The 24,593-nt window shown below is 50.7% G+C and overlaps 1 protein-coding gene across 2 annotated transcripts in view; it reads left to right on the forward strand.

Moving 5' to 3' along the window:
* PLXNA2 (plexin A2) overlaps positions 1-24,593 on the forward strand; it is a 210,290-nt gene that overhangs the window by 36,941 nt on the left and 148,756 nt on the right. For both annotated transcript variants that reach the window (XM_076358294.1, XM_076358293.1), the window contains exons 2-3: positions 16,681-17,935; positions 19,591-19,773. In XM_076358294.1, coding sequence (XP_076214409.1) covers positions 16,748-17,935; positions 19,591-19,773 — 1,371 coding nt within the window. In that variant the 5' untranslated portion in view covers positions 16,681-16,747. The remainder of the gene's footprint in view (positions 1-16,680; positions 17,936-19,590; positions 19,774-24,593) is intronic.

The following is a 24,593-nucleotide window of genomic DNA, read 5'->3' on the forward strand; positions in this document are numbered from 1 at the left end:
TTGGTGCTTTTCAGACATTCCCAGCCGAGGCAGGCTGGCTGTGGCTGCCTCTCCCTGCTCCTTTGTCCAGGAAAGTGTGGCTCCCTGGCATGGCTTGTGGCTCCTCTGCCCATCGTGCTCTGAGCCCAAGTGCTGGGAGCTGCTCGGGTGGGGGCGAGGCTGCTCTAGAAGGACTTTACCAAGAAAGCACAAGTTTACCAAACACACGAGTGCAACATATGTCAGTGATGTACCTAATTTGCTGTGTGTACTCTGCTGGGTTTTGAGTCTGAATTGAGATCCATCTGTCCATTTCAGAGGGTCCGAGTGATGCTGTCAGCCTGGCGTTGGCTACAGGGATGCTGGCTGCTGCGTGGCGGGGTCTGCCAGGGACAGGGTGCTGGGAAAGAGGTGCCCTCCCCTCCGTTATCGGATAGAGCCCATCTCATGTTTCTCACCATAATCGCTGCTTCTGTTTGGGTGAAATCGAACTGGGAGGTGGTGACGGGGGGGAATGAAAAGCAAGATAAATGTATCATATTATGAAAATTTAATCCTGCTTTGCCTGGGCTAAAATTACATTCGGAGCAGGAGATAAAAGGCATCAGAGTCACATTATAAAAAAAAGTCCAGATCATCTCAAAAGGCAGAGTGATAGCGAGCCTGGGAGAGCCCTGCCAGCCGAGGCCCCCGCTGTGCCAGGGCAGCAATGAGTGCTGCTCTTCCCTGCCTGGCACCCGGCAGCGGGGCCAGCCCTGCCCGCTGCGTTGACAACGCTCCGTGCGGGGAGGCACGCTCGGTACCATCTCACCACTTGGCAGAGGAGATGGTTCTTCCAAGAAACAGGTCCACTGGGGAAATTTTGTTACCAGCTGATGCGTTTCTACGTTAGCTCCCTGCGCAGTGTGCCTTGTCTCCTGCGGGTTCCTTAAAATCACGGTGCGGAGGGATGGCCCCGTTGTGTGATAGGCTCCTGTCTGGCTGGGGATCTCCTGAGGTACAGAAGACCTGGAGAGGCTCTCTGCTCTTCAGAGGTCCTGCCTACCCCAGCCATTCCCTCTGCCCCTCTGTGCAGTGGGGGAGCAGATGGCAACGGTGGTGGGGACAGCCCAGAGCCCATCCCTAGCTGTGTGTGGTTTCAGTGAGGCTCTGATGGAGGGCTCCCGCCTCAGCCGGGCCCTGGCTCTCTGGAGCCGGCTGTGTGTTGTGCTTGGTGTGACAGCGGCTTCCCAGGCAGCAACGTCCCTCGCAGCCCTTTTCCTGCTCCGGCACCACTTCCCCGCTTCATAAAAGTGAAAGGTGATGTCTGAGTAAATATTACACTGACCTCTCACCTCGCCTCCTCCCACTGCTGCCGCTCCTTTCTCAGGGCTCATTAACGGAGCCGCCGGCTGACCCGGGGCTGCGCTGCCGAGGAGGGGACTCAGCACTGCACTCGGAGCACGGCAGGGGCTCGGCACTGGAGCACGAGCCCGGCGCCTCACGGCTGGGAGCTGGACGGGAAGGGCAGTCTCCTTCCTGGCCGCCAGCGAGGCTGAGCCTCCTCCCGAGCACGGTAAGTGGACTTTAGGTCAGCCTTTGCTCTGGCTCGGTGGGGAGCGGTGTGGGCTCTCCCGGTGGGTGCTGGTGCCATGTAATGCCGTAGCTGCACTCACAGCCCAGCTGCGGCCACGAATGCTGGTGGGAGCAAGGGGAGGTGCTGTTTTAGGGTGTTGCTGCTCTAGCAGAAGCCTCTGTGGGAACAGTTACACCAGCAAAAATCCGTGTGAGCAGGAGACTGTTCAGAGGAGTGGGCGCAGGCAGGAGGAGCTGAGCATGGACCCGGCCTCTGCCTCTCTGCGGTGACTTGGAGGGGCCGAGAGGGCTCCCTGAGGGCTGGACCAGTGGCTCCCGCCTGCCGTGGCCTCAATTCGGGCATGGGGCTCAGCAACGGGAGTGCCGGCATGTGTGGGGCAGGTGTGGGGGGAAGCCCTTGGGATGCACAGGCAAATCTTACTCCATTTTCCCTGTGAAGGGATGGTTGGATGGGGGAGTGATAGTCCTTGGAGAGGCCATTCCCTGCGTATATCAGGGAAGGTTAAAGGAAACAGCTTATTTTGCTTTCAGCTCCTGGCTGGCTCTTAACAGCATTTGAAAAACAGCAGTTTTAATTCCCGCAGCAGCTCGGTGTCAGGCTCCGGAGCCCCATTTCCCTGTACCGTGTCTCGGGAAGCCGCGCGGCACTGGGGAAAACAGGAAACCTCTGGGGCAGCGCTGGGCTGTTGCTTGCTCTCTCTGCCGCCCGTGACGCGCGCCGGGAAGGAAGCAGATCCACCGCGGCTGGTCCAGGAGCCGCCGTCAGACCCTGACTCAGCGTGGAACGAGTTCCTCGTGTTATTTCCAGGCTCAGGGAGCCTGGGAACAAATGCCTCCCGGAGAGATTTATGTGTAGTTTTTCTTCCGTAGCGGTTTCATGTCATCGGTAAGAGACAGCTTGGAGCAATCGCTCGTGTGTGGCATGGTGCACTGGAGGTGGTGGAGGAAACTGGGTATCCAGCGAGAGAAGGGCAGAAATCTGGAGCTGTGCAAGGGTTTTCCTTGGTGTTCATGCTTAACATCACTTTGGTTTGTTAGCCTGGGAACGAGCTTTCAAAAAGTGAGTTTGAGCTCCAAGGTGTTGAGATTAATTATAATATTTAAAGCAGTGGCTTTGAATTATTTGCTTTCTGATTGCTGGGCTTTCAGAGTTTGCCTTGTCGAGATTTTCTTTATAGCCCAAGGTTGGCCGTCTTTACCCCCAGGAGCGGGAAGCTGAGCTTCTGGGAATTGGCTGTTGGAAAAGTAGGTGCTGTAATGAACATGACTGTGTTGGTAGCCGGATTAAAACTTCCCAAGTCATATTACAGAAACGGGCGATTTCCCACTTCTTTGAGAACATTACAAAAGCAGCAGCGAGTGCCGCAGACCACAGCGGGCTGGTTGCTTGCCCAGGTAGCCAAATGCGAGGGATTCACGTGTAGTCAGTTCATGTGAAGAGCTTTGTTCCCCGTGGCTGGGTAGATTTATGGATGTCAGAGCAGAGAAATGGTAAGTTGGCTGCTTAACAGGGATGTTACAGTTCAACTCCATAAAACATGCAGGCTGTCTTCTTTACTCATTCATTTGCCAAGTCCCCAAAAAGTCGCAGTGACAGGAGCAGAGGATGGAGCACTGCCCTCATGATCGTATTTCCTGCCTTTGCTGGTTTATGTCACAGCCTGTAATGTTATTTAAACAAAAAAAAAAAGCCTGTGAATTTCCTTTTCATTTTTAATGGAAGTGCAAAGAGGTGGGGTGGGGAGGAAAAGGGAGCATGGCTGTAGGTTTCCTAACTGGCTGAATTATTCTTATGCTGAAGATTTGCCATCTCACAGGTTTTAAATCTGCGCTGAAGCTAAAATATGGGAGCTCCCACCCTCCTGGGTGTCGAGAAGGCCCGAGCGTGGTTAGGGTGTTGCAGCTATGACTGTGCGGTGTAGGAGCACAGTGAGGTCTCAGCATCAAACCCCCAACTCGGAGTTTCACTCCTGCTGCTAAGCTATTGCTGGTTATTCTGTGTGATTCAGGGGACAGCTGGGTGTGACTGTGCATGCTCTGAGCATCTCGGTTATCCTGGGTTTTGATGAGAAGTGATTTTGTGGATGCAGTAGACACCTGCTTTATCAAAATTCACACGGGCAGAGGAGAGCGCTGGTTTGTCAATGTACGGGGATGCAGACTTTGCCTGTACTACTGCAGGCCTCCAAGCATTTCTTCTGCTGTTTTCATCTTATTAAGCGTTGATGCTGAGGGTAGGGCACAAGTCAGAACAAAGATGCCTAAATCCCTTCCTCGGTTCAGCCATTGACTCTGGGAGATGTAGGGCAGCCAGAAAGGCAAGACTGCTTGCTGTGGCCAGACTGCGATGTAAGAGCTGGTTTTTCTTTGTTATTTTTGAGTCGGTTTGTTGTATATTGAGTGCTTTCCGAAGATGCTACTTACATGCTTATATGGGGGATAAACTCTTCTCAAAATCTGGAGTAAGCAAGTTGGGAGTAAGAGCTTCTCAAAGTCCACCTTGGAATGAGAAATGCTTCTGTTTGCCCTAAACCTTCTGAAAATTCTGACCTTTGATGTCTGCCCCTCTGTATTTCCAAATCAATTTAACGTTACGGAGGCATCATCCGTTGTGTTACAGAAGCTGGAAGGGCCAGATGAAAAACATCCACAGTAAGTAATCTATTTGGCTGAGATACGATGCAGCAGCAAAAGGTTCACTGCAGGCTATTTCTCTCCTAGTTGTTGTAAAGTTTTCTCTGCAGTTCGCAAGGAGTTAATCGCAGCGGCAGTGATGAGCCCTTCTCTGATCAGTGGACTGTGATGTGTTTGGCTCGACTGGCAGATGAGAAGCCTTATGGAGCAGGAATTGTGTTAAAGGCCCGTTTGGTGGTCACAAGTTTAGACTGTCTTTAAAATCTCATAGCAGCCAAGGAGCATGGGCAAGCACTGCAGAGTTCACTGGAAGAAAGAGGCAGGAGCCCCTTTGTTTGTCCACTGGGATATAATAAGGTGCTGGTACAAGTGCTTGCGTAACTTGGCTTTTCAAGGCATAAGTTGTGTGACGGGGGCAAATCTGTTCCATCGGTTCCACCAAATAAATTTTCTGACTTGGAGGTGGCCACAACTTGCCTTGGGCTGAGCTGAGAAGTGCTAGAACAAATTGTCGGAAAGAAACAAAAGCAGAGGCTCTTTTAAGGACTTCCAAGGATGTTGTATAACTTGTTTAAAAAAAATAAGCCTTGCCCAGGGTATTGGGTCACTGGGAGGCTTCACCTCAGGGGTGACAAGTTGGGTGGGATTGAAATGACTTTGCAGATGGAGTTTTTCACTTCTGAGTGTGAATTCAGCAATATGGTTTTTTTAACCATTCGCTTCCTTGTAGACTTGTACAAAATGAGCTGTATGTCAATCCTGTTCTTGATATGAGATCTAGTTTTCTTTTGAGTAAAGGTACGGTCTCCCTGGGTGTGAGTCCTGCCAGCACAGGGCTTTGGGCAGCTCGCCTTCCCCACCAGTGCCTGCTCTCACACCGTCCTTAACATGAGCTGCAAAGATCTATTGAAAACCAAACAATTTTGGCTTAATTTCCTTCTCCTCCCGAGATTCAAAAAAAAGTGTTTTTCCTACAAACAGTGTGAATTTTAACTTGAGAAAAAGCAAAATATTGACTCATTTGTTCATCCCTGACAATTCCTGTTACATTCTCTGCAAATTTCCATTATAAACACAACACTTTGCCGGATTATCTGCTTTAGCCGTCTTGTTACTGAAAAGGATATAATATTAATTTCTTTGTCATTTCGTTTTTCTGATGTGTGTGGGATCATTTGGTTAACAGTGTTATGAATCTTAATGTAAATCAGTTGGGCTTTGCTTTGGGCCTCTAAAAAGACAATGGACGCAGCACTGATTTGATCCTGGAAAATGCACCAATTTTCCTCAGAGCTGCACGGAAACTCAAATTTGGGTGTAGAGAGAGTTTCTTTTTGACCAAGCTTCTCAACCCTGTTGTTTCAGTGGAAGTTCTGCAGCTCTTAGGCCGTATATTGCTCAAATCATTGAGGTTTGCCTTGGTTTTGTCCCCAACAATCCTGATGAATTTGATACAAATGTATTGTGGATCTGGAAAACCAATTTGTGGTTGTAAAGGAGACACTTACAAAATTGAACACCTGAAAGTATTCCTACAACCTGTGCTGGTTCCCACGTGTTGCTTTGCTCTGCTGTATTTTCTAGAGCAAACTTGTTTGCTGCTTCAGCCTTCCTTCGGTCTGCCAAAGTATTGGTGAAGTCCTGCAACAAATTCAGCTGTAGCTTCTCTCCCTTCTAGATCCTCTTTATGTTTTATGGAATCAAGGAAATTTCATTATCAGTCCTTAATCCATCAGCCCCTCGGTGATGCATCTGCTCAGGGGTGATGAGGTGGTGTCACTCCACGTGGACCCTGGGTGCTGGTCCATGCTTGGGCATCCGCAGTGCCCCAGTGCTGCCCCGGGAGGGGGGGAGTGGCAGGGATGGGGACCGCTGCTGTGCTTGGGTGGGACCAGTGCCAGGGCGAGACAGCTTCCACAGAGGAGTGTTGAATTAAAGGGTGTGCGAGGAGCTCTCCAAGCAGGCAGGCTTGCTGCATTCCTGTGAAATATGGCCTTACAAGTCCTTGAAGGATTTATTGTTTTCCGGGCACTGCTGGATCCAGTCCGATAGGCTGGATATAGGAAGGAAATGACTCAGTTGCTCTACAGACAAGTGCAGCTTTGAAATTCAAAGAGGCAGGAGACAGCTGAGAGGCTCCAACTCATTCCCATCGGGAGTCAGGTCCTTGTGTGTCTGTTATTCTTTGTGCACAGCACTTGGGGGTTGCAGCCGGGACAGGGCAGCGGGTGGGGAGGGAGGAGGCTCTGCTGGGCAGCGGTCACACTGCAAACCAGCCGATGCCTCGAAACCCCTCTGGCATGAGGACACCATGGGAGAGCAGGTGATGGTGAGTGAAGCTGGGGGCCGGCAGAGGGGAGAGGGCTGCGGCACTGCTGCAAGGCCAGTCTGTGGTGGTGGGAGCAGCTGCCGGGCTCCGCGCCTGCCTGACCATTGCCAATCGATTGCTGCGCTGGGGGCACAGTGTGGGGCAGAGCTTGCAGCAGTGTAACAGCTTTCGGGTTTTCCAAGGCATGTTTCCCACCCGCAACAGGGTGGAGAAGCGCAGTGACCCTCCCTGCAGATCAGCCGCGTGAGGAGTTTGGGTGCTCTGGCTCCCATATCTCCTCTCCTCTTGCCCATGTTGTCTGGACCTGGCCCCACGGTCCCTGGTGTTTGCACTCTGGTCTGAGCTGTACAGGGATTTGCCACAGCAAGTGGAGAGATGTTAATGATTTTGCAAGACAAGCTCAGGATTTTAGGACCTTTCACCCTTTGAGGCGTCCAGTCCCTCTTTAGCCACGTGCTATAACTTCTGGCTGATGTCAGATGTGGACATAAGCAGATGCTTTTTCCATCCTATTATCAGCTTGGTTGGGGGAGAGAGAAGTTTTTAAATGACAGAAAAATCCTTAGCAAAGAAACAAGAGTTAGTGTTAAAAATAAAGAAAACAAGACAGCTTGTTTCATCTAAACAGAAGGGTTATTAAACAGGCTTGAATTAATCAGTGATCTGCCAGAGCTCTGAAATTGAAAAGCAGGGCAGAGGAGCATGGAGCAGATGAGTGGGAAGAAGCCATTTTCTTGGGTAGACATTGATGTCCAATTGCTGTAGGAGAGGAGATGACGTTCAGTTGATGGTGGGATGGAGCTGAGATGTCTCCAGGCTTTGGGGTCCTTGGCTGGAGCTCAGTGCGAGGCTGGGGGCACCCGGCTGCCAGCACTGGGAGCCCCCCGGGCACTGAGGCACAAGACCCCCTGGGATCCTGCCAGCAACCAGCTGCTGTCCCCGTGGCTGCGAGCTCTGTGATGGTCACTGCTTGTCATGCTCGGTGAAGCAGACTGGGCAGGGAATGAAGATGCTTTACGTTTCCCAGGATTCAGGCACCTCAAAACACTTTCAAAAACTGCATCAAGCACCCCAGTGATGCACTTAAAAGGGCAGGCAACCCTGTGTAAAGAGGCTTTGAGAGGTAAAGGCACTTCCTTCGAGTCGTTGATAAAGCTGCTGTTGATTGCTGTTCATAGCACATACTTCCACTAAGACAGGCCTGACGAGGGCTGGTTAATGGTCCCTGAAGGGTTCTTCAGTGCTGTGTGGTGCTCTCCTGCATCAACCTGTCTGCTTCAGTTCTGTTGTTAATTTAAGGGCTTTTGCAGTTGTGTTCTGCCTTTCCAAATCCTTGTGATCCCACAGTGGTACCTGGATGATAATTTCTTCCACTTCTGCGGTAGGAACGCCAGCATTGTGACCGGCAACTGAAACCTGTAGCGAAGCAGCGAGCCCATGGTGCTGGTCACGCAGCAGGGATGAACCTCTCCCTTTGCGTGTTTCTGCACTTCCCATCCTGACAGCTCCTGCCCCGGCTTGGTACCGTACCGTACCTCCGTACCACCCCTACCCTCCCGGTGCGATGGGGGAAGGCGCAGTGATGGACAGCATGATGTAGGTTTGACTTGGTGGTTATTGCTCATAACCTGAAAAGATAATCCTGCTCTGGAGCGGCATGGAGCATCACAACCAGTAAACACCTCTCGAACGGGGAAACGTGCCTGAATGTGCGCACAGGCAGTGGCGTGGTCTTAATTTCAGTGCTGCTGGCTGAGTGAAATCTATAGCTGCACAGTTGGGGATTCAGCATCTCGGAACCTAATTTTAACAAATGTACAATTTCCTGGTTTACTTAGGTAACAGCACTGTGGCTACTGTGTTAAATACATCTGGCTGCCGTAGGGAGTGTTGGGGATAACGAACACCACTCGCTGTACAGTGCTGGCAAAGCCAAAGGATTTCTGTTTCAGGATTTCTGTTTAATGGAGTGGCTGGGGACCCATTTAATTTGAAGCTGGGGTTCTTCACTTGCCTGTGGTGCACTTGGAGTGAGGCCAGGAGAAGCTGCTGCTTATTTTTCTCCTTCAGTTCGGTGGCCGCTCTGTGATCTTCCCTCGTGCTGCACTGTAATATTCTCTTGTAATAAACTGCAGCTGGATGTCACCTGGGGAGAGAGTGCTGGGCTGAGGCTCAGGAGATAAAACTCCTAGCTTTGCCACTGGGACCTTTTGACTAGCCTTGGGCAAATCATTTAATCGTTTAATCTGCTTGCACCTAAGGTCACCATGCATTAAATTCTGTTTTGTTGGGAATAAAGTCCATGAATAATCAAACGACGTTCAGGTGCACCAGTGAGGAGGGGTGGATAAACCTCAGTCCATCAGGACTTGGGTAAGAAACTAGAAAAAGCACTTTCTAAGAGATATACTGACCTAGATTGCCTGGAGGGGTTGTGGACTCTGTTTCTGGAGGTACTTAAGGATGGTTTAGAGAGACATCTCTTGAATTATGATTATAGCTGGTACTTGCAGCAGGAGACTGGATTAGAGAATCACAACTTTCTGGCCACAAATTTGTATGATTTAATGTTATCCAAAGCCATTGACCTGTTTACACAGCTTTGGATGAAACTGAGGCTTCCCAAAACTTGAATAAACCAGCTATGAAACTTAAGAAGTGTTAAATTTTCCCTTTGTGTCATACTTCAAGGTAACGAAGGAAAATAAAGGTCTGTTCTGCTCTGTGCTCCAGCGCGTGGTGTTGTCACCAGCCTTGGGTCTGTCCTCAGGGACTGCATGGTGAATAAAGTCCTCTTTTCCTAGCACCTCTCTTGATGCAAGGTAATTTATAAGCTATTTCACAGCAGTGTACTCGAAGCTCAATAGCTGCCAGCTGGGGTTTCTCAGATAGCAGGTGTCAAGTATCAGTACAGGGAAAGAAAAAGGTGTCTAATTTCTGCCACCTAGGTGTCCTAGGTTGACTGTGAATTTTTCTGGATGTCTTTTGGGATTGGTGGGTTAAATGTCTCCAGCTGCAGTGCACAGCTGGGTGTAAGCCATGCCAGAGCCACAGCTGCAGTCCTGCTTTAGATTTGCCAGAGGAGCCAGTGCTCCCTTGGAGACGGTGATGATTTTGTCAGTGTTAAAGAAATGCCTCCTTGCTGTGTCGCAGGGATGTTTCAGCATCCTTGGGGGTCAGAGGTAGCTGTGCCCACGTTTGCTTGTCACCACTGTCAGGGGAGTATAGCCCTGCTCTGTTGAACGATCTCTGCTCAAAGAGTTTATGAACAGAGGCGCACCAAGAAGCGTTAAACCAGTCCCTTACACATACTCTACTACAGCAGTTTATACCTGGTAATTCTCTTTTGAATCTTCCATCGATTGAACGTCTGAGTGCCTCATGTATGAGAGCATTATCCCCATTTCACAGGTGGAACAACTGAGGCAAAGAGTAACATGACTTGTCCAGGTCTATTCAGCGAGTCTGGGACAAAGCCAGGAGCAATGTCAGACCACTGGTCAGGGTGCTGCACCGTGCTCTCCAAAATGCAGTTGCGAAGATGAGGCTTACAGCGGGTCTCTCCCTGGGATTTTGTGTTTCTCTTTACCCCAGACCTGTTGGGATGTGTGTGCTCAAGAGGGAGATGGGGGGGGAGAGGTGGCTTATCCGGTATGCATTGTATAAACAATATCTGAAGTCTGGACAATATGAACAAATTTTGTGCATAATTCATGCAATAGTGTTTGTTATCAGGGAAATGCCTTTTCATGGCTGGGTTTCGTTCTTCCCCTCCTCTTCCTTGTCCCAGGGCTGGAGGAAGCAATAATCACAATACTGTGTTTTGCACTCTTAACTCTTTCTCAGAAAGCTGACGAGCCTGTCAAATACCATCCCCGTGAATAAGCAGCTCCGGGGAAGTGGGGACGCAGCTCCTGGCCGCGGTTCCTGCCTGCGGCTGCCAGCACAGCCCTGCAGAGCCGGGGACAGGCGCTGCCGAGGGGCAGCGAAGCAGACGGGTGAGGCATAAAGGTGGTTTTCAGCCTGATACCCAAAGGGTTCAGTGTTGCAGGTTGTGCTTTAGGAAAGGCTTGGTATTCGTTGTCCCTGTGGTTCAGTAACCTCTGCAGAAACCTCAGACCCGCTGCCAGGCACCTTGCTGGTGATTTACAATTTGCTCTGATTGTTGTTAGAGTCAAAATATTCTTATTAAGAAAAAAAAAAAGGCACTAGGAGTCCTCCTTATTGCTCTGCATTACAAAACTGTAATTACTTCACATCAAGCTGCCAGTAACTTCAGTTGGTGTCGAACTTTGAAGCAAATGATTGAGCTGGCTGTTACACCCTACCTGGCTTTAAAATGCCCCATTGCTGCACCTCGGGCTTCCTCGGCACGGCTGCTGCGGTGTGCGATGGGCACTGAAGCTCCCAACAGCCCTGCTCTGGGATGGCTGGGAAAATCCTCTGCTCGGGGCTCGAACGTGCCAAGGCTTCTCTTGCTGGAGAAAGAGGTGAAGACGCTGAGAGCAGGGAAGGGACTTGAGTGAGCAGGTATGCAGGTTTCTGCTGGGTAAGGGGGTGGGATTCAGCAGCGTGGGGCTCCTCTGGCTGCTGAGGAGGCAGGACTGAGACCCGGACCTCCGATCCGGGCTGGAAAGGTCCCAGAGCTCAGAGATGCTTAGATCAAAAGGTTTGGCTCAGAGCATTTGTCTAATTAAAACAAAACAAAACCCTATTAATTATTGTAAGGTCTTCCTCTGTAGCTGACAAATGTGTCCTGAATATCTCTTCTTCAAAGGGGATAAATCACTACGGCAGCTTTAATGGTTGGAAATGTTTCATAGAAAAATTCCCGATGGGCTCCAGGAGGGATGCAGACCCGGCATGCGTGTTCTCACTTGCTATGAAGAAACGGCCAAGCTCTCGGCTTCTTTCCCTCATTCCAGTTGGCAGATACGATATGGAGCCAATGCAAAGAGAAAGGGTCAGGCTGGTGCAAGGGTGAGGTTGTTCCAAATGGTTTGTTCTTGTATTTTAGTTTATATAGTGTAGCCTGCCCTTTTGGTGACCCTTTCGATAATTCTGGGGGATTTCTGACAGCCCGGTGACCTGCAGGGGAGGTCAGCAGCATGAGCCAGCCGGTCTCCCTGCTCCCGGCCTCGCAGCAATGAATCTTATTTGACTATAAAAAGCAAAAAGGGCAGAATTCACCTCCAGCTTAGAAGGCAATCACAGGCCCACTGTCCCCCTCCCTGCAAGCTCAGTCATTTCTCAGGAGGCTTCGTTCTGTGAGGCAACTCTCCAAAACCACGTGGCCTTAGGAGAAAAAACATAGTGGCTTTTATTGCCTGCTCTGCTCCCCCTTTGTGGGGTGCTTGGGGACCCCTGTGGTCTCCGGGCCGGGAGCGATGCAGGGATAGCCTGGGAAGAGCACGCGGCACTCGGATTCTGAGAGCTGGGGCCGGGAGGGCGGAGGTGAGGATGCTGGGGTCAGTGCAGATGCGTTTGCTGTGTCTCGGAGGTGCAGGGGCTTGTAGGAGCTGCCTCCTCCGGAGGGGATGGCGTGTCCCAGGCGTGCAGGACCCGACGGAGAAGAGGCGGCCGGTGAGGGCTCAGCAGTGCTGGCGTGGGGCTGCGTATAAATCACTGTTCACGAGACCAACCCTACCCAAAAAGAAAAGATACCGGCACCACGAAACAAGCGCAGCTGCCGCTCTGGTGACATCAAAATTGGTCCTTTGATCCGTCATTTTCCACAGGAAATTCTCTTTTTGGTTTTGCTTTAATTTTCCTTTTTTGCTCTTTTTTTTTTTCATGTGCATAAAATACCACTAATGACAAACTGTGGTGCCTGTGAGTGAGTGACAGCTGAAATAAGAGAAGTGACTAATCGGGCCTCCTGAAGCCCTGTCGCATGGAGATTAAATGAGCCCTTTTTTCTTCCCCCCTCAATGAGAATCATGGGCATTTGAATAATAATATTATAGTCTCCATTAGGATGACAGTGGGGGGAAAAAAATCGGCTCAGACCTGTGATTATTCCTTCAATCTAATAATTATTTAAATACCAGATAACTCCTTTCAGCCTAATTGAGGCCTTTCAGCTGCTTGGGTTTATATTGTGTCCCTGAATTTACTCTCTCTTTCACCTTGCGTTACTAATAGCTTCAGATTGCTTTTAAAGCCATATTTTAAACTCGCTTCCAAAAAAAGAGGGAAAATTAATGGTCAAATAGTATTAAGGATCAGAGTTAAAATTGCCCACTCGCCTGTTTCCCTGGTGTTTAACTCCCCAGCTGTACTCAGCCATCCCCAAACTCCTCCGTAGGGCATGCAATGGGTTTCTGTTGATGTTTGATATCTGTATCACTGAACACTGCTTAATCCGTGTCCTGCACCCACATGTTGCCCCCCCGCCTGCCCACCCCGGCCCTGGGGTGGTGGGGAGCCGGCAGGAGCTGCTTCCGCAGGGGCTGACATGGAGCTGGCGATGGATCGTGGTTCCCTGGCTCGTTCGGGTAGGATGTCAGTTCACAGCCATGCTCTGTCATCTTCAAATAATGTTTGAAAGCGCAGATTCTTCTTCCTGGATGATCTCTCTTGCCTTTGGCAGTGACTGTTCACAAATACTCTGCAAAACCTTCACTGTAAGGCACTGCATAGAAGTTAGGCTTCAGCTAACCGCTCTGCTGCGCAACAGCTCCAGACTGGCTCTGGCTTTTGTGCTGTCTCCGAATGAAAATGTTGCTGGAAAAGATGTAACACTGCTGTGGTCCAAGTGAAGAGCTTCTGTTGTCCCATATGTATATATGTATATAAAATTTAATTATTTAAATTTATTAATTTCTAGCTTGCACTGTTCTTTTCTCACTTTGCAATGGAACAACTTTTTAAAAATTGGAAAGCTGCCGAGCAGGAAAACTGTGTGCTGAGCTTTACAGCAGAGCCTCCCCATTCTCTGCAGAACCTCTTTCACTTACTGGACTTCCCTTGAACCAGAGCCCTCTGCTCCAGAAGCATCTCCTCTCAGGGAATGAGAAACTGAGGTAGGCTTTATTTTTGGGCTCCTGCTAGTGAGGGATGCTTTGGTCTTGGAGGAAAGCCCATTTGTGCTGCCCAGGGCAAAGCCTGCTTTCTCTGTGCCTTTGGTGCTGCAGCCACCACCTCTGTGCCCTCCCCAAGGCGAGGGGAGTTGGGTTGCCATGTCTATTCAGCCCCTTGCACTTGCTTGGGGCACCGCGGCGCTCGAGGTTTCTCATGCGTTGATCTGGAGGTGCTCTGCCGCTGACTTGGCCGCTCTGCGGGACTCCCGTATCTGCAGCTCTCGTGCCAGCTTTCCTGGGCTCCTCTTGAGCTCTTCCACGGCACAGGGTTCCCTGTGTGTTTACCTAGAAGGCACCGTGCTGCCGGCTGGCATCTCCCTGCCAGTGACACACACAGACTTCTCGGTGTCTGGGGCTGCACTGCCGTGTTATCCAAGAGCAAAGCTGCTCTGAGATCCCAGTGCCCGTGATCAGGTTGGTGGTGCCCACCGCGGGTCACCAGCAGCTTGTGGGTGGGTGGCATGGAGAGCTTTCCTCTGAGCAGATCCTCGGTTTTATTTGTGCCCTTTTGAAAGATTCTCGATTCAGAGAACGGTTTTGGGATGTTCACTTGGAAATTTAATGAGAAGAGCTGGGGAGGTCACCCCAGTGCTTTTGTGGTACTTTCGGGTCCGCAGCGTGGGCGGCTCCTTTCTGCCACAATCATCCAAACAATAATAAGAATGCAGCAGGGTCTGCGTCTTAGCTGGGAGAGAGAGAAACTGCTTCAGCGTAAGGTGGAAATTAAGAGACTGGAAATAAGAAGCAAGCAGTCGGGGAAATGTATCCCTGAGCAGAATGAGAAACCCATTACCGCTCTCTTTCTCCTGTCTTGTCAGTGACACAGAGACGTGCAGCCCAGGGACAGAGCTCCTTTGTCACCTTTCAGAAACACCCGTCTCTGGCTCCCGGCGTTAACAAGCCTAAAGAGTGGCCATTCGGTGACACTCGCTTATGAGCTGTGTAGGTTTTCAGCAGTGTGAATTATTTTAAATACCAAAACGGAGATCAGCATCAATCAAATCGGTGGCTGCCCGCAGGTGAGGACAGCTGAGCATGGGCTGCGCTAGGGAACAGCCTCCTGCATTTGCACACAGGGCAGGGGAGAAGAGTCAAATCTGCAGAGAGTGCAAATTTCTCCCCGGCACGTGTGCTTGGGGCTTGCACAGCCGTGGAGGGCGGTGATGGAACCTCAGTGCAGAGAGGGCAGGTGGCTTGTCCTCAGCCTCTTCCCAGAGCTGCTGTAACCCTGTGGTGCTGTGAGGTGGTGGAGAACATCTCTCCCCAAGGCAGGCTGAAATGGTTCCTTTGATTGTCCAGCCTGGAGCGCGTAAGGAATGGGTAATTTGGGATAAAGGAGAACTTTGTGATGGTTTTCTGAGTCCAGGTGGTCAGACACATCTGTGGTGATGAGCAAGGCTGAGGTCAAGCCAGGAACACAAGTCATGGTCAGGTCTGGAGATGATAACAAGGATGAGACGCAATCCAGTGACCTTCAGGTATGTCTGTGGTGACAAGGGAGGTACGGAGCCCCGGTGTGGGGATGCTCTCAGGGCCTTTACATGGTGCCCACCTCAGAGTGTTGTTTTGCTGGCCAAGCAGCCCCGCTGAGCTGGGTCCTTGCTGCCTTGCAGGGTGCTCGGCTGGCATTGCTTCCAGTTGCTTTGTGGGAGCCTGAGGTGGTGCTAGAAGTCTGGGGCTGAGCTGGGAACTGAGCTGATACCTCCTGCGTGGGGATGGTCCAAGCCAGACCCCCCGTTAGATGACACAGACATGGAAATACATGAATTTGGATTGTCTTCAATGTTCATATTTTTGCTAGGGGAGTCTGCCATCTTAGCAGAGGTGTGCTAGGTGATGAGGTGGAGCAGGCAGAGGGTTATAAGGGTCCTCTTCAACAGCTACTGTGTCTGCATGTGTGTGCTTGCTGTCCGGAAGGGTGGATGGAAAGCTCGGATGTAAACATGCCTCACACAGCTGGAGCCTCTCTGAGGCAAGCGCCTGTTTCCTAAGGAAATTCCAGCCTGGTGATTCCTAATTCAGCCTGACAGCCATGAGCTGGGAGGATGGGGATGGGGATCAGCGGGGCTCCAGCCATCCCTTGGGCCTGAATGAGGTCTAGGTGCTTTGGGAGCACCCACAAAACCGAAACAAACAACCACCAAACCTGTCTGTCTTCCGTGCCTCATTTCCACATAGATTTTGACCAGAGGTCTCCAGCTCGAGTCTTACCTCACCTTGTCCATATGGGTGAAAACACGTCAGTAGAAGGAGACTCTACTTCTGATTGTTATCCATAGAGCTATCGGGAAGGGCGTATGGACAATTTGGTTGGCATCGGGTCTTCTGGACCCAGTGTCCAAGCTGTCGCTTTGTGTAGGTTTTAATCATCACCTGGAAGTTTTGTTAGAGCAGGAAATTTGTCCAAGGAGATTGGTAGTCTTTCCCCTGTACGTGGTGCTGCTGGCAGTGTTTGGTTGCTGATCTAACCATATGCCCCCACCCTGGTGGCAGCTGATTTTTAGCAGTAAAGTACCTTGTGAAGGCAGTGAGAAGTTTCTGCCTGAAAAGCACCTGCAGATGTACGTCTGGCTCTGGGGAGGGGTGGAGGGGAGATGCTTTGGTGGCTTTGGTGTGTATGTGCTCAATGAACTTGCCCGCATGAGACTTCTTCCTCACGTTTCCAAATTAAATCATAGAGGATTTAAAGGTAGAAAACACCTCTTATTTCCTCTGTTGCTTCCAACAACATACCCTGCAGGAGGCATCCTTTCAGCCAAGATTGCAGATTGATGGTTGGGTGTGTGGGCTGCGGGCTTTGTCTTGGGCTGAAGCTGATTACCCCCTCCCATGCCTGAGCAGAGTACATTATAAACAGCTAAACCACATAACAAATTAACACGCAGAGGCTGAACCAAGTGGCAAAACATCAAGCCTGAACTGTTTAGCAATAAGTTAGGAGACCTGCTTAATTCTTGTTGGGCTTAGAGACATCCTCACTTTATCTCAAGGACTGTGTAATTAGAAAGCCTCCTTTGAATTTTATCTGAAGGGCACACTGGATCTAATCCTTTGCTCTGTGTGTTTCTTTTCTTTCTGCAGAACCATGTGAGGGACATTGCTGGGGCACGGGACACGCACGGGGAACACGAAGTTTGCCTTTCCCAGGATGGATCAGAGGAAGAACTGGCCTCGGGTACCGGACTCCGATGGCTGGTCGGTGGCTTTGCTCTGTCTCTTCTTGGCATCGCTCTCCCGAAATGTGTCCAGCAATGCCTTGTTCAGCACTTTCCACTCTGAGAACCGGGACTGGACGTTCAACCACCTGACTGTCCACCAAGGCACTGGAGCAGTCTACGTTGGAGCTATCAACAGGGTTTACAAGCTTTCGGGTAACCTGACCATTTTGGTGGCTCATAAAACTGGTCCTGAGGAGGACAATAAATCCTGCTACCCACCCCTCATCGTCCAGCCATGCAGCGAGATCCTCACCCTTACCAACAATGTCAACAAGCTGCTGATCATTGACTACTCTGAGAACCGGCTGCTGGCTTGTGGCAGCCTCTACCAGGGGGTCTGCAAGCTGCTGCGCCTCGATGACCTCTTCATCTTGGTAGAGCCCTCGCACAAAAAGGAGCACTACCTCTCCAGCGTCAACAAGACGGGCACAATGTATGGTGTGATCGTGCGCTCAGACGGTGAAGATGGGAAGCTCTTCATTGGCACAGCGGTGGATGGGAAGCAGGATTATTTCCCCACCCTCTCCAGCCGCAAACTTCCCCGGGACCCAGAGTCGTCAGCAATGTTGGATTATGAGCTCCACAGTGACTTTGTCTCATCCCTCATCAAAATCCCCTCAGATACCTTGGCCCTTGTTTCGCACTTTGACATCTTCTACATCTATGGTTTTGCCAGCGGCAACTTTGTCTATTTTTTGACTGTCCAGCCAGAGACCCCAGAGGGTGTCTCCATCAACTCTGCCAGCGATCTCTTTTATACGTCTCGCATCGTCCGTCTCTGCAAAGACGACCCCAAATTCCACTCCTATGTCTCTCTGCCCTTTGGCTGCGTCAAGGGGGACACGGAGTACCGCCTCCTGCAAGCAGCGTACCTCTCCAAGCCAGGAGATGTGCTGGCCCAGTCCCTCAATATCACGGCCCAGGAGGATGTCCTCTTTGCCATTTTCTCCAAGGGACAGAAGCAGTACCATCAGCCACCCGACGACTCTGCGCTCTGCATCTTCCCCATTCGCACCATCAACGCTCAGATCAAGGACCGCCTGCAGTCCTGCTACCAGGGGGAAGGCAACCTGGAGCTCAACTGGTTGCTGGGGAAAGACGTCCAGTGTACTAAAGCGGTAAGGATGCTCCAGCTGTTGGCCGTGGTAGCCCTCGAGAACCGGTATCAGTGCCTGGCCCTATGGCACACGAGCTTGCAGAAAGGGATCAATCTTTCTGTGCCTCAGTTTCCCTGAACACTGAGCAGACATAGTAGTCCTTTTCCTCTTTAATCCCTGTTGTTATCAGACAGTGATGAAAATGAAAGGAAGGGATAGCATTAAGGCAGATGAATAAAGGTGTGCAACTTGCTGGGAGTGTTTGCTGTTCCCAACCTGGGGCTCTGGAAGCTGGAAGAAGTCTCTCGCCCTTCCCTGAGCAGGAGGGTGGTATCAGCAAACTAACAAGATAAATACAAAAGATGCAACCGCCGTTTGTATTTTTATTCAGCTGATTTCTTTAATCTTGATTCACATGCAGATTGTTCCTGGGCTGACTTGGGAATCCCTGGGGCCTTCTTTTGCCAAGCATATTAAGTTTGGCTGCTGGAAAGAGAGAAACGTGGGTTAAATGAAATGAAAGAAGGAAGGTGAAGAGAAGCTTGAGCGCTGGCTTGCACAGGGGAGAGTCATCCCATCGCGGTTGCAACTAGATGGGCCTGAGTGTTTGGTAGTTAATGTCCCTAGTGGAAAAAAAGTGGATTGCAGTCAGTGTGATGGTGAGTGGCCACCCGTGTCACCACCCCACTGCCTATGCCATGTAGGAATTCACTCCAGCAATCTCAGCTGATATGGCTTAATAACACTTAGCTGTTGGCAGAATGATTTTCCTTTACTCGTGGCGAGTGGTGTTCCAGGGAGAAGCCAGTATCCATATTCCCTGTGTTGTAGAAAAGAAACAGGCACAGAGAGGTGGTTTGTGGGAGTGTGCACAGCTGGGCAGCGGAAGGAACAAGAGTGCGTCTTCCCACTTAACACTCGGGTGTTTTATGTTGCCAGAGCCTGTTCCCTGGGTGATCACCCACCTTTCCAGGGCAGCCAGGCTCGTCCTTTCCACCAGCCCCATGTTCACATGGGGAAAGTTTAACTCTGCCCTGGAGCTGGGCTGTTTGTGCCAAACGGAGGTGGCTGCTCACAACAGGAGTGAACAGCAGCAGCGTCCTCTCTTCTCTCATGGCCTGGGATCAGCTGTGTCCGGCTGTCCTCTGGCTGGTGACTGACTCGAGCCTGTCCAACACCATGCGTGGCAGTGCCAGCACCGCTGCAAGCTGTCAGCAACAGGGCTTGTATGGTCTTCAAGGGAAGCCTTTGCTGATGTGGGGATGCTGAGCACCTTTCTGCTTATACTACTCGGCACCTCTGGAAATTGGGTCGAGAGGAGGTGAAATGACTGAAGGAGAGAATTCCTGCATGGCCATGCAGCAGGGCTAAACCCACAAGAAACCTAGTAGATTTAGAAAACAAGTGGAAGTGTCTATTGGACTTAGGGTTCCTCCTCAGCCCTGTCGAAACACATTTTGGAGCAGCTGCAGAGTGTCTTGGCCTCAGGCAGTGAAGGGAACAAGCCATTGCAGAAGGTGGCTGAAGCTGGCAGGGTCCCTGGGCAGGGGGTTGTGTAGCGGTGGCTCCCACCCTGCTGTCAGCACCGCTGGCTCCCCTCCACATGAGCCCGGGTGTGTGGGGCTGCCCTGTGCTATGCGTTTCACTCACAGCTGCCCAAAACCTTGTCTTTCCAGCCAGTCCCCATTGATGACAATTTCTGCGGCCTTGACATCAACCAGCCCCTGGGAGGCTCGACGCCGGTGGACGGAGTGACGCTCTTCACCTCGAGCCGGGACCGGATGACTTCTGTTGCTTCCTACGTCTACAACAGCTACAGCGTGGTGTTTGTGGGGACTAAGACTGGCAAGCTGAAGAAGGTAAGCTTACTTCCGTGGCTTCGGAGGGCCAGGATCCATTTCTCATCTCTCTCAGGAGTCTCTGATACGTGTAGCTGCTGCTGTGTCCTACGGATATTTCCCAGCATGAAACTGGGAGCCAGTCAAGAGCAAAAATCACAGGGTTTGGGTCACAGAGAGCCTTGCATTGGTGAGACAAAGTTCATCCATCAGCACCGTCAGTGCAGAGTGGTGTTGCTGAGGTTTATTTTGAAGCAGAGAAGTGCCAAGCCTTGGGAAAGGTGCAGTGGAAACTGCTGCAGCCTGGTCCTGGAAGAGGGACCAGACAAAGCTACACAGTTCCCATTGCTCTGTGGCATTACAGCTCCAGAGCATCCCCTTGCATGGGCTGAGGGCACCTTCCTGTGCTTCCAGCCAGCGACTTCCTTCAGCAGCAGGGTAATACAGCTCTCGGCAAGGTGCCAGCTCTTGCGTGCGCCACCTGCCTGTATATAACAGTGTTACCCTGTTGTTTGTCTGGGTTCTTTTGCATTTTATCATTCAGTAAACTATGGCGTGTGTGTGTGTTGTGGGGCTGATGCAGAAATTATCAGGGCAATAATGGGCCAGTTTGATTAGAGACAAGCGAGGAGCTGGCTTGCAATTTCTGAGTTTGAGTCAACCTCAGCAAGCTGTATCCAAGGTCTCAGATCTTTCCTCCTTTTTGACACACTGATGGAAATCTTGCAATAGTTTTGAGTTTTTCCAGCAATCCTTCTGCAACTTGTGTAGAAGACCGCGAGTTAGAAAGCTTTTGGTGATGGCGAAATTGCTGATGGTGGCAGGATGTTTGGTCATGGAGAGATAGGAATGGGTTAACTTGGTTGCTTTTGGAAGCCAAGCCTCAGGGCAGAGTTCTACTGCTTCTCTCAGCCTTTTACCTCCTGCTCTTCCCTCTGACAGTTGGATGATTGATCAGTCCTGGAGGATAACATTCCTCACCCTCTGCATCACAAAGGCTGGGGCTAGTTGCCCAGGGCAAAGAGATGGTCCCGCTGGTTTCCTCCCCCAATGCAGAGGGTGGAGGGGCTCCGGTGGGTTTTAGGATTTTGAAGTCGAACTGGGATTTCCCCCCTCTGTGTCTTCTGAACCGCTCTTCAGCAAGTAGTATGCAAAGGCTGGTCAGGCCCAGTCATACGTCTGTTGAGTGTGGTCCTCACTAGTCCTCTCTCAGGAGTTCCATATTTAAAATGAGTGTGGAAATGGCCTTGGGGTGTGTAAGTAGAGGGGACACCCCCCACACCCCCCCACACCCTCCCCCGCTGTTGGTCTTTAGAGTTGGAGCTGCAACTGGAAGCCAGCTCATCAGTGTCTGCAGAAGTCTGATCCAGCTCCAGCAAAATCAGCCTTAGAGATTCTGCCCTGGAAAGCTGAGATCCTTCAAATTAACCTAAAATATAAATGATAGCGTTAGGTGAACCCGCTAAATGCAGATCCTGCTTCTTCATACCAGGGAAAGAGTTAACAAATGTAATCAACAGGAGGCTGTTAATTTTTTGTGTTCTTAAGCAGCAGGGAATTTCTCCCTCATCTATCCAGGAAGATACAAGGACAGGCAGATACTACACTTGAATGTCTGCATCATTTTAATTACATCAGTTCATTAATATTCATTCAGCACTTTACAAGTGCTGAGTAGTAGTAAATTAGGTGCCTCCCTGGTGCCTTTCAAGTGTCAATGGGGCAATTTTGAACATGGGGGGAGAGTGGGCTTGTAAGCAGAGCCCCTCTCCTCCCTGCCCACCCCACCCGCCGTGGCACACAGGAGCGCCGTGGCACACAGGAGCGCCGGGATTTTTCTAGCTAAATGGATGGAAGAGGCGCCCTCAGCATATTGCAAATGCATATGCTGTCAAGCTTCAAGCCAGCCATGCAGCCTGGTACTTGCTGTTCGCAGTGTTTTGGGGGGGATAGGGGAGGTGCCTCATTTAGAGGCAGTTAAAGCAAACAGCTTGTGCCTGCACACTAGGTATTCACTGTCGCGTCCCATGAATTATGTAGGATTACAGAAGAAGCAGTCTCTCCAGCACAGCTTAATTCCTTGTGCTATTCTACATTGAACACCTACCTTTTTGATGTGAAGTTGATCTATTCATGCCCATTCACTTCGCTCTGTCCAGAAGGCAGGCAGCTGGGCAGGACTGGGGGAGATGGGGAAGGCGGGCTGCGGGAATCCTTCATGTTTTACCTGTGTTTGAGCCAGTGGTAACTAGGCACTGAGAAAATTGGTTTATCTCTCGAGCAAATTCATTCCAGGCGTTCACTGCAGTCAGCCTCTCGTGGTATCTGCCAAGCGCCCTGATTTAACACATATCAGAGTTGTCTGCAGCTGATGAGACCTGTGCCTCCCGTTATCATTAGCTAGAGCAATCACTGTCCCGTCCTCTGCTGCGTGGGGCTGGGAATGTTGTTCTTCTCTACCTTGCAGTCCTGTCCACAACTTTAGTAAATCTTTTCTCATTTGACATGTGGGATTGTCTTTTACGTGGCCTAAGAGAGGTCACATGAAGCGTAGGAAGCAGCTTTTCATTGAACTGTGGGGCTTTTGGGAGACCCACTGCAGAGCAGGCATTGCAGACCCAGTGGGAAGTTAACAGGTTGTCTCCAGTTTCTGTGCGTGTTCCAAGACCAGACATGTCTTGAAGTCATTGAGTGCTCAGGATGCTCAGGACTGTTTCCATATCTCTTTTCCCCATATGTGAAATGAGGATGGTAAAAATGTACGCACCTCTGTAAGTGCCAGAGATTTACAGATAGACGTCTTGTCTCCTCCAGCTCGCCACCTTGCATATCTACCTACACAATTAATGTCTGAAAGCTATGTCACACCTATTCCCTTTCCCACAGCCGTTGATTTACTTTGGAAACAAGCTGCTGGCTCAGTCTGGGATTTCAAAGAAGACACTTTTGTGTAGCTGGAGGAAAGAAGTCAGGGAGCCAGTTCTGAAATCTTTCAAATTTGTCTGTGCTTCCCCGGTGAGAATTCATTACTGAAAATGCTGTGTTATCTCACTGATGTCCTTCTTCCCATTAGCTATTCACCTAGCTGCCTCGTGCGACATTCCCTAGGAGAGCGGCGGCTGCTGCTGCTGCTTCAGCCTCTCTCTTCTGAAGGAGCTGAATGCTGAAGGTCCCCACGCCCCTGCCTGCCCAGGCATCCCTGCCTGCGCTCTTCGGTACAGCCCCGTGTTTGCTAGCTCTGCCCCCTTCTCTGTTTCCTGGATACATTTGAAGTCCCTTTTTGCTCCTTTCAGCAGCTGGCACTGGCTGACGTGTAAAGGAAGAAGAGAAGTTTTCTGTCTGCTCAGGAGCAGCACAGGGCCCCGTGGCGAGGCTGGCAGCTTTCCCAGGCTGAGCTTGCCGCTTGCTTTGCGGGTTTTGGAGCCCTGAGGGGTCTGGTCGGTGCGGGCAGCCTGGACAAGGTCGCCCACGGAGTCTGCTCAGCCCGGCTGTGTGTTCGGCATAGCCGTGCTGCGCCGGAGGGGTGTTGGTGCCAGAGCTGCTGACAAATAAGTCAATAATATCAGATAAGTCAGTTGACAATGAACTTGGCATCTTTCCTGCGGGGAACCAGAGCATTTGCTGGGGTCAGGGTTTGAGTTCAGGGTTGAGGGCTTGTACCTGCTGTGGCTGTCCTGGGCCGGTCAGCTGCTCCTCGCACAGCTGGTGACACACGTGAGTGCATCGTCTGTCCCTGGTTACTACTGAAGGGGGGGAAGGATGAATCTATGGACCTAATCTCCATTAAAACTCAGTGCTGGAGGAGGAATTTTCTTGCATAGCACTGACTCGACCAGCCCGCTGCCTCTCATTGCAATCCGTCTGTACGTGGGGCATGCCTCATCTGGGGGGACTCGTGGTGTGCTCGGTGCATGTACTGTACGAAATGGCTGCACCCCCGCGATGCCCCCCATCTGCTCCCTGGCAGATCGCTCTTTTTGAGAACTACTGTTCCTCAGCAGTTTTCCCTAAGTGGGTGAAAAGCAAATGTGCTGATGATGCCGTGACCTTTCGGATAAAGCACAGGTACGTGGGATGCAGTTCTCCCTGCAGCTTGGTGGTCTAGCTGTCTTTCCAAAGTGTCTCAGCTTCGTGGCTGGGGGAGCAAGGAGGAAGGGGATCATGTTAGAGACGTAATCATTCAGAATTGTGGATTCCTGCAATAAAACAATTTTCATCGAGCAAAATTAGAAGAGACATTAATGCAACAGTTAACAGCAACTAACTGCTCCAGGGAGATGTGTTGGCTTGCTTGTTCTGTTTATGGGCTTCATACAATTCCATCAATATTGATGTGTGATGCCTTTGATTTTGACACTAACCATTGCTATGAATTAAATTTGCAGCCATATAATTAGGGCTGCTATTAATAGGGCCTCAAGCTAAGCACTGCTGTGCTAGTTGTCTTTTTCCTGATGGAAAACGGCATCCACAGAACTCAGCTAATGTGGCTTGCCTGTTAGATGCTGAGACTGATGTGAAAATTACACTTGCTATATTTAGAGGGGCTCCTCTGAAAGGCAGATGCATGGGAAGAGTCTGACTCGGAGGTTTCCCAAGAACAGCACTGGAGTTGCCCTTAAACTTCCTAGTAGTTTGCTGTTCTTCTCTTAAGATAGATAGACTTAGTGGGAGAGAAGGATTGCAGGAAGAAAAGAGTAGCCCTCAGTTTAAAGGGCTGCTATCGCAAGCTGTGTTTCCATTTCGGCTCCTCTTCCTCGTGCAAATCTTTCCATTTATTTTTCCCACCCAATGCTGTTTCAACTCTCTCTGTCCCTGTGCATGCCCTGTTTCAATCTCAT

This window comes from Aptenodytes patagonicus, chromosome 22 (genome assembly GCF_965638725.1).
Source record: "Aptenodytes patagonicus chromosome 22, bAptPat1.pri.cur, whole genome shotgun sequence".
In the NCBI taxonomy this organism is placed as follows: domain Eukaryota; kingdom Metazoa; phylum Chordata; class Aves; order Sphenisciformes; family Spheniscidae; genus Aptenodytes; species Aptenodytes patagonicus.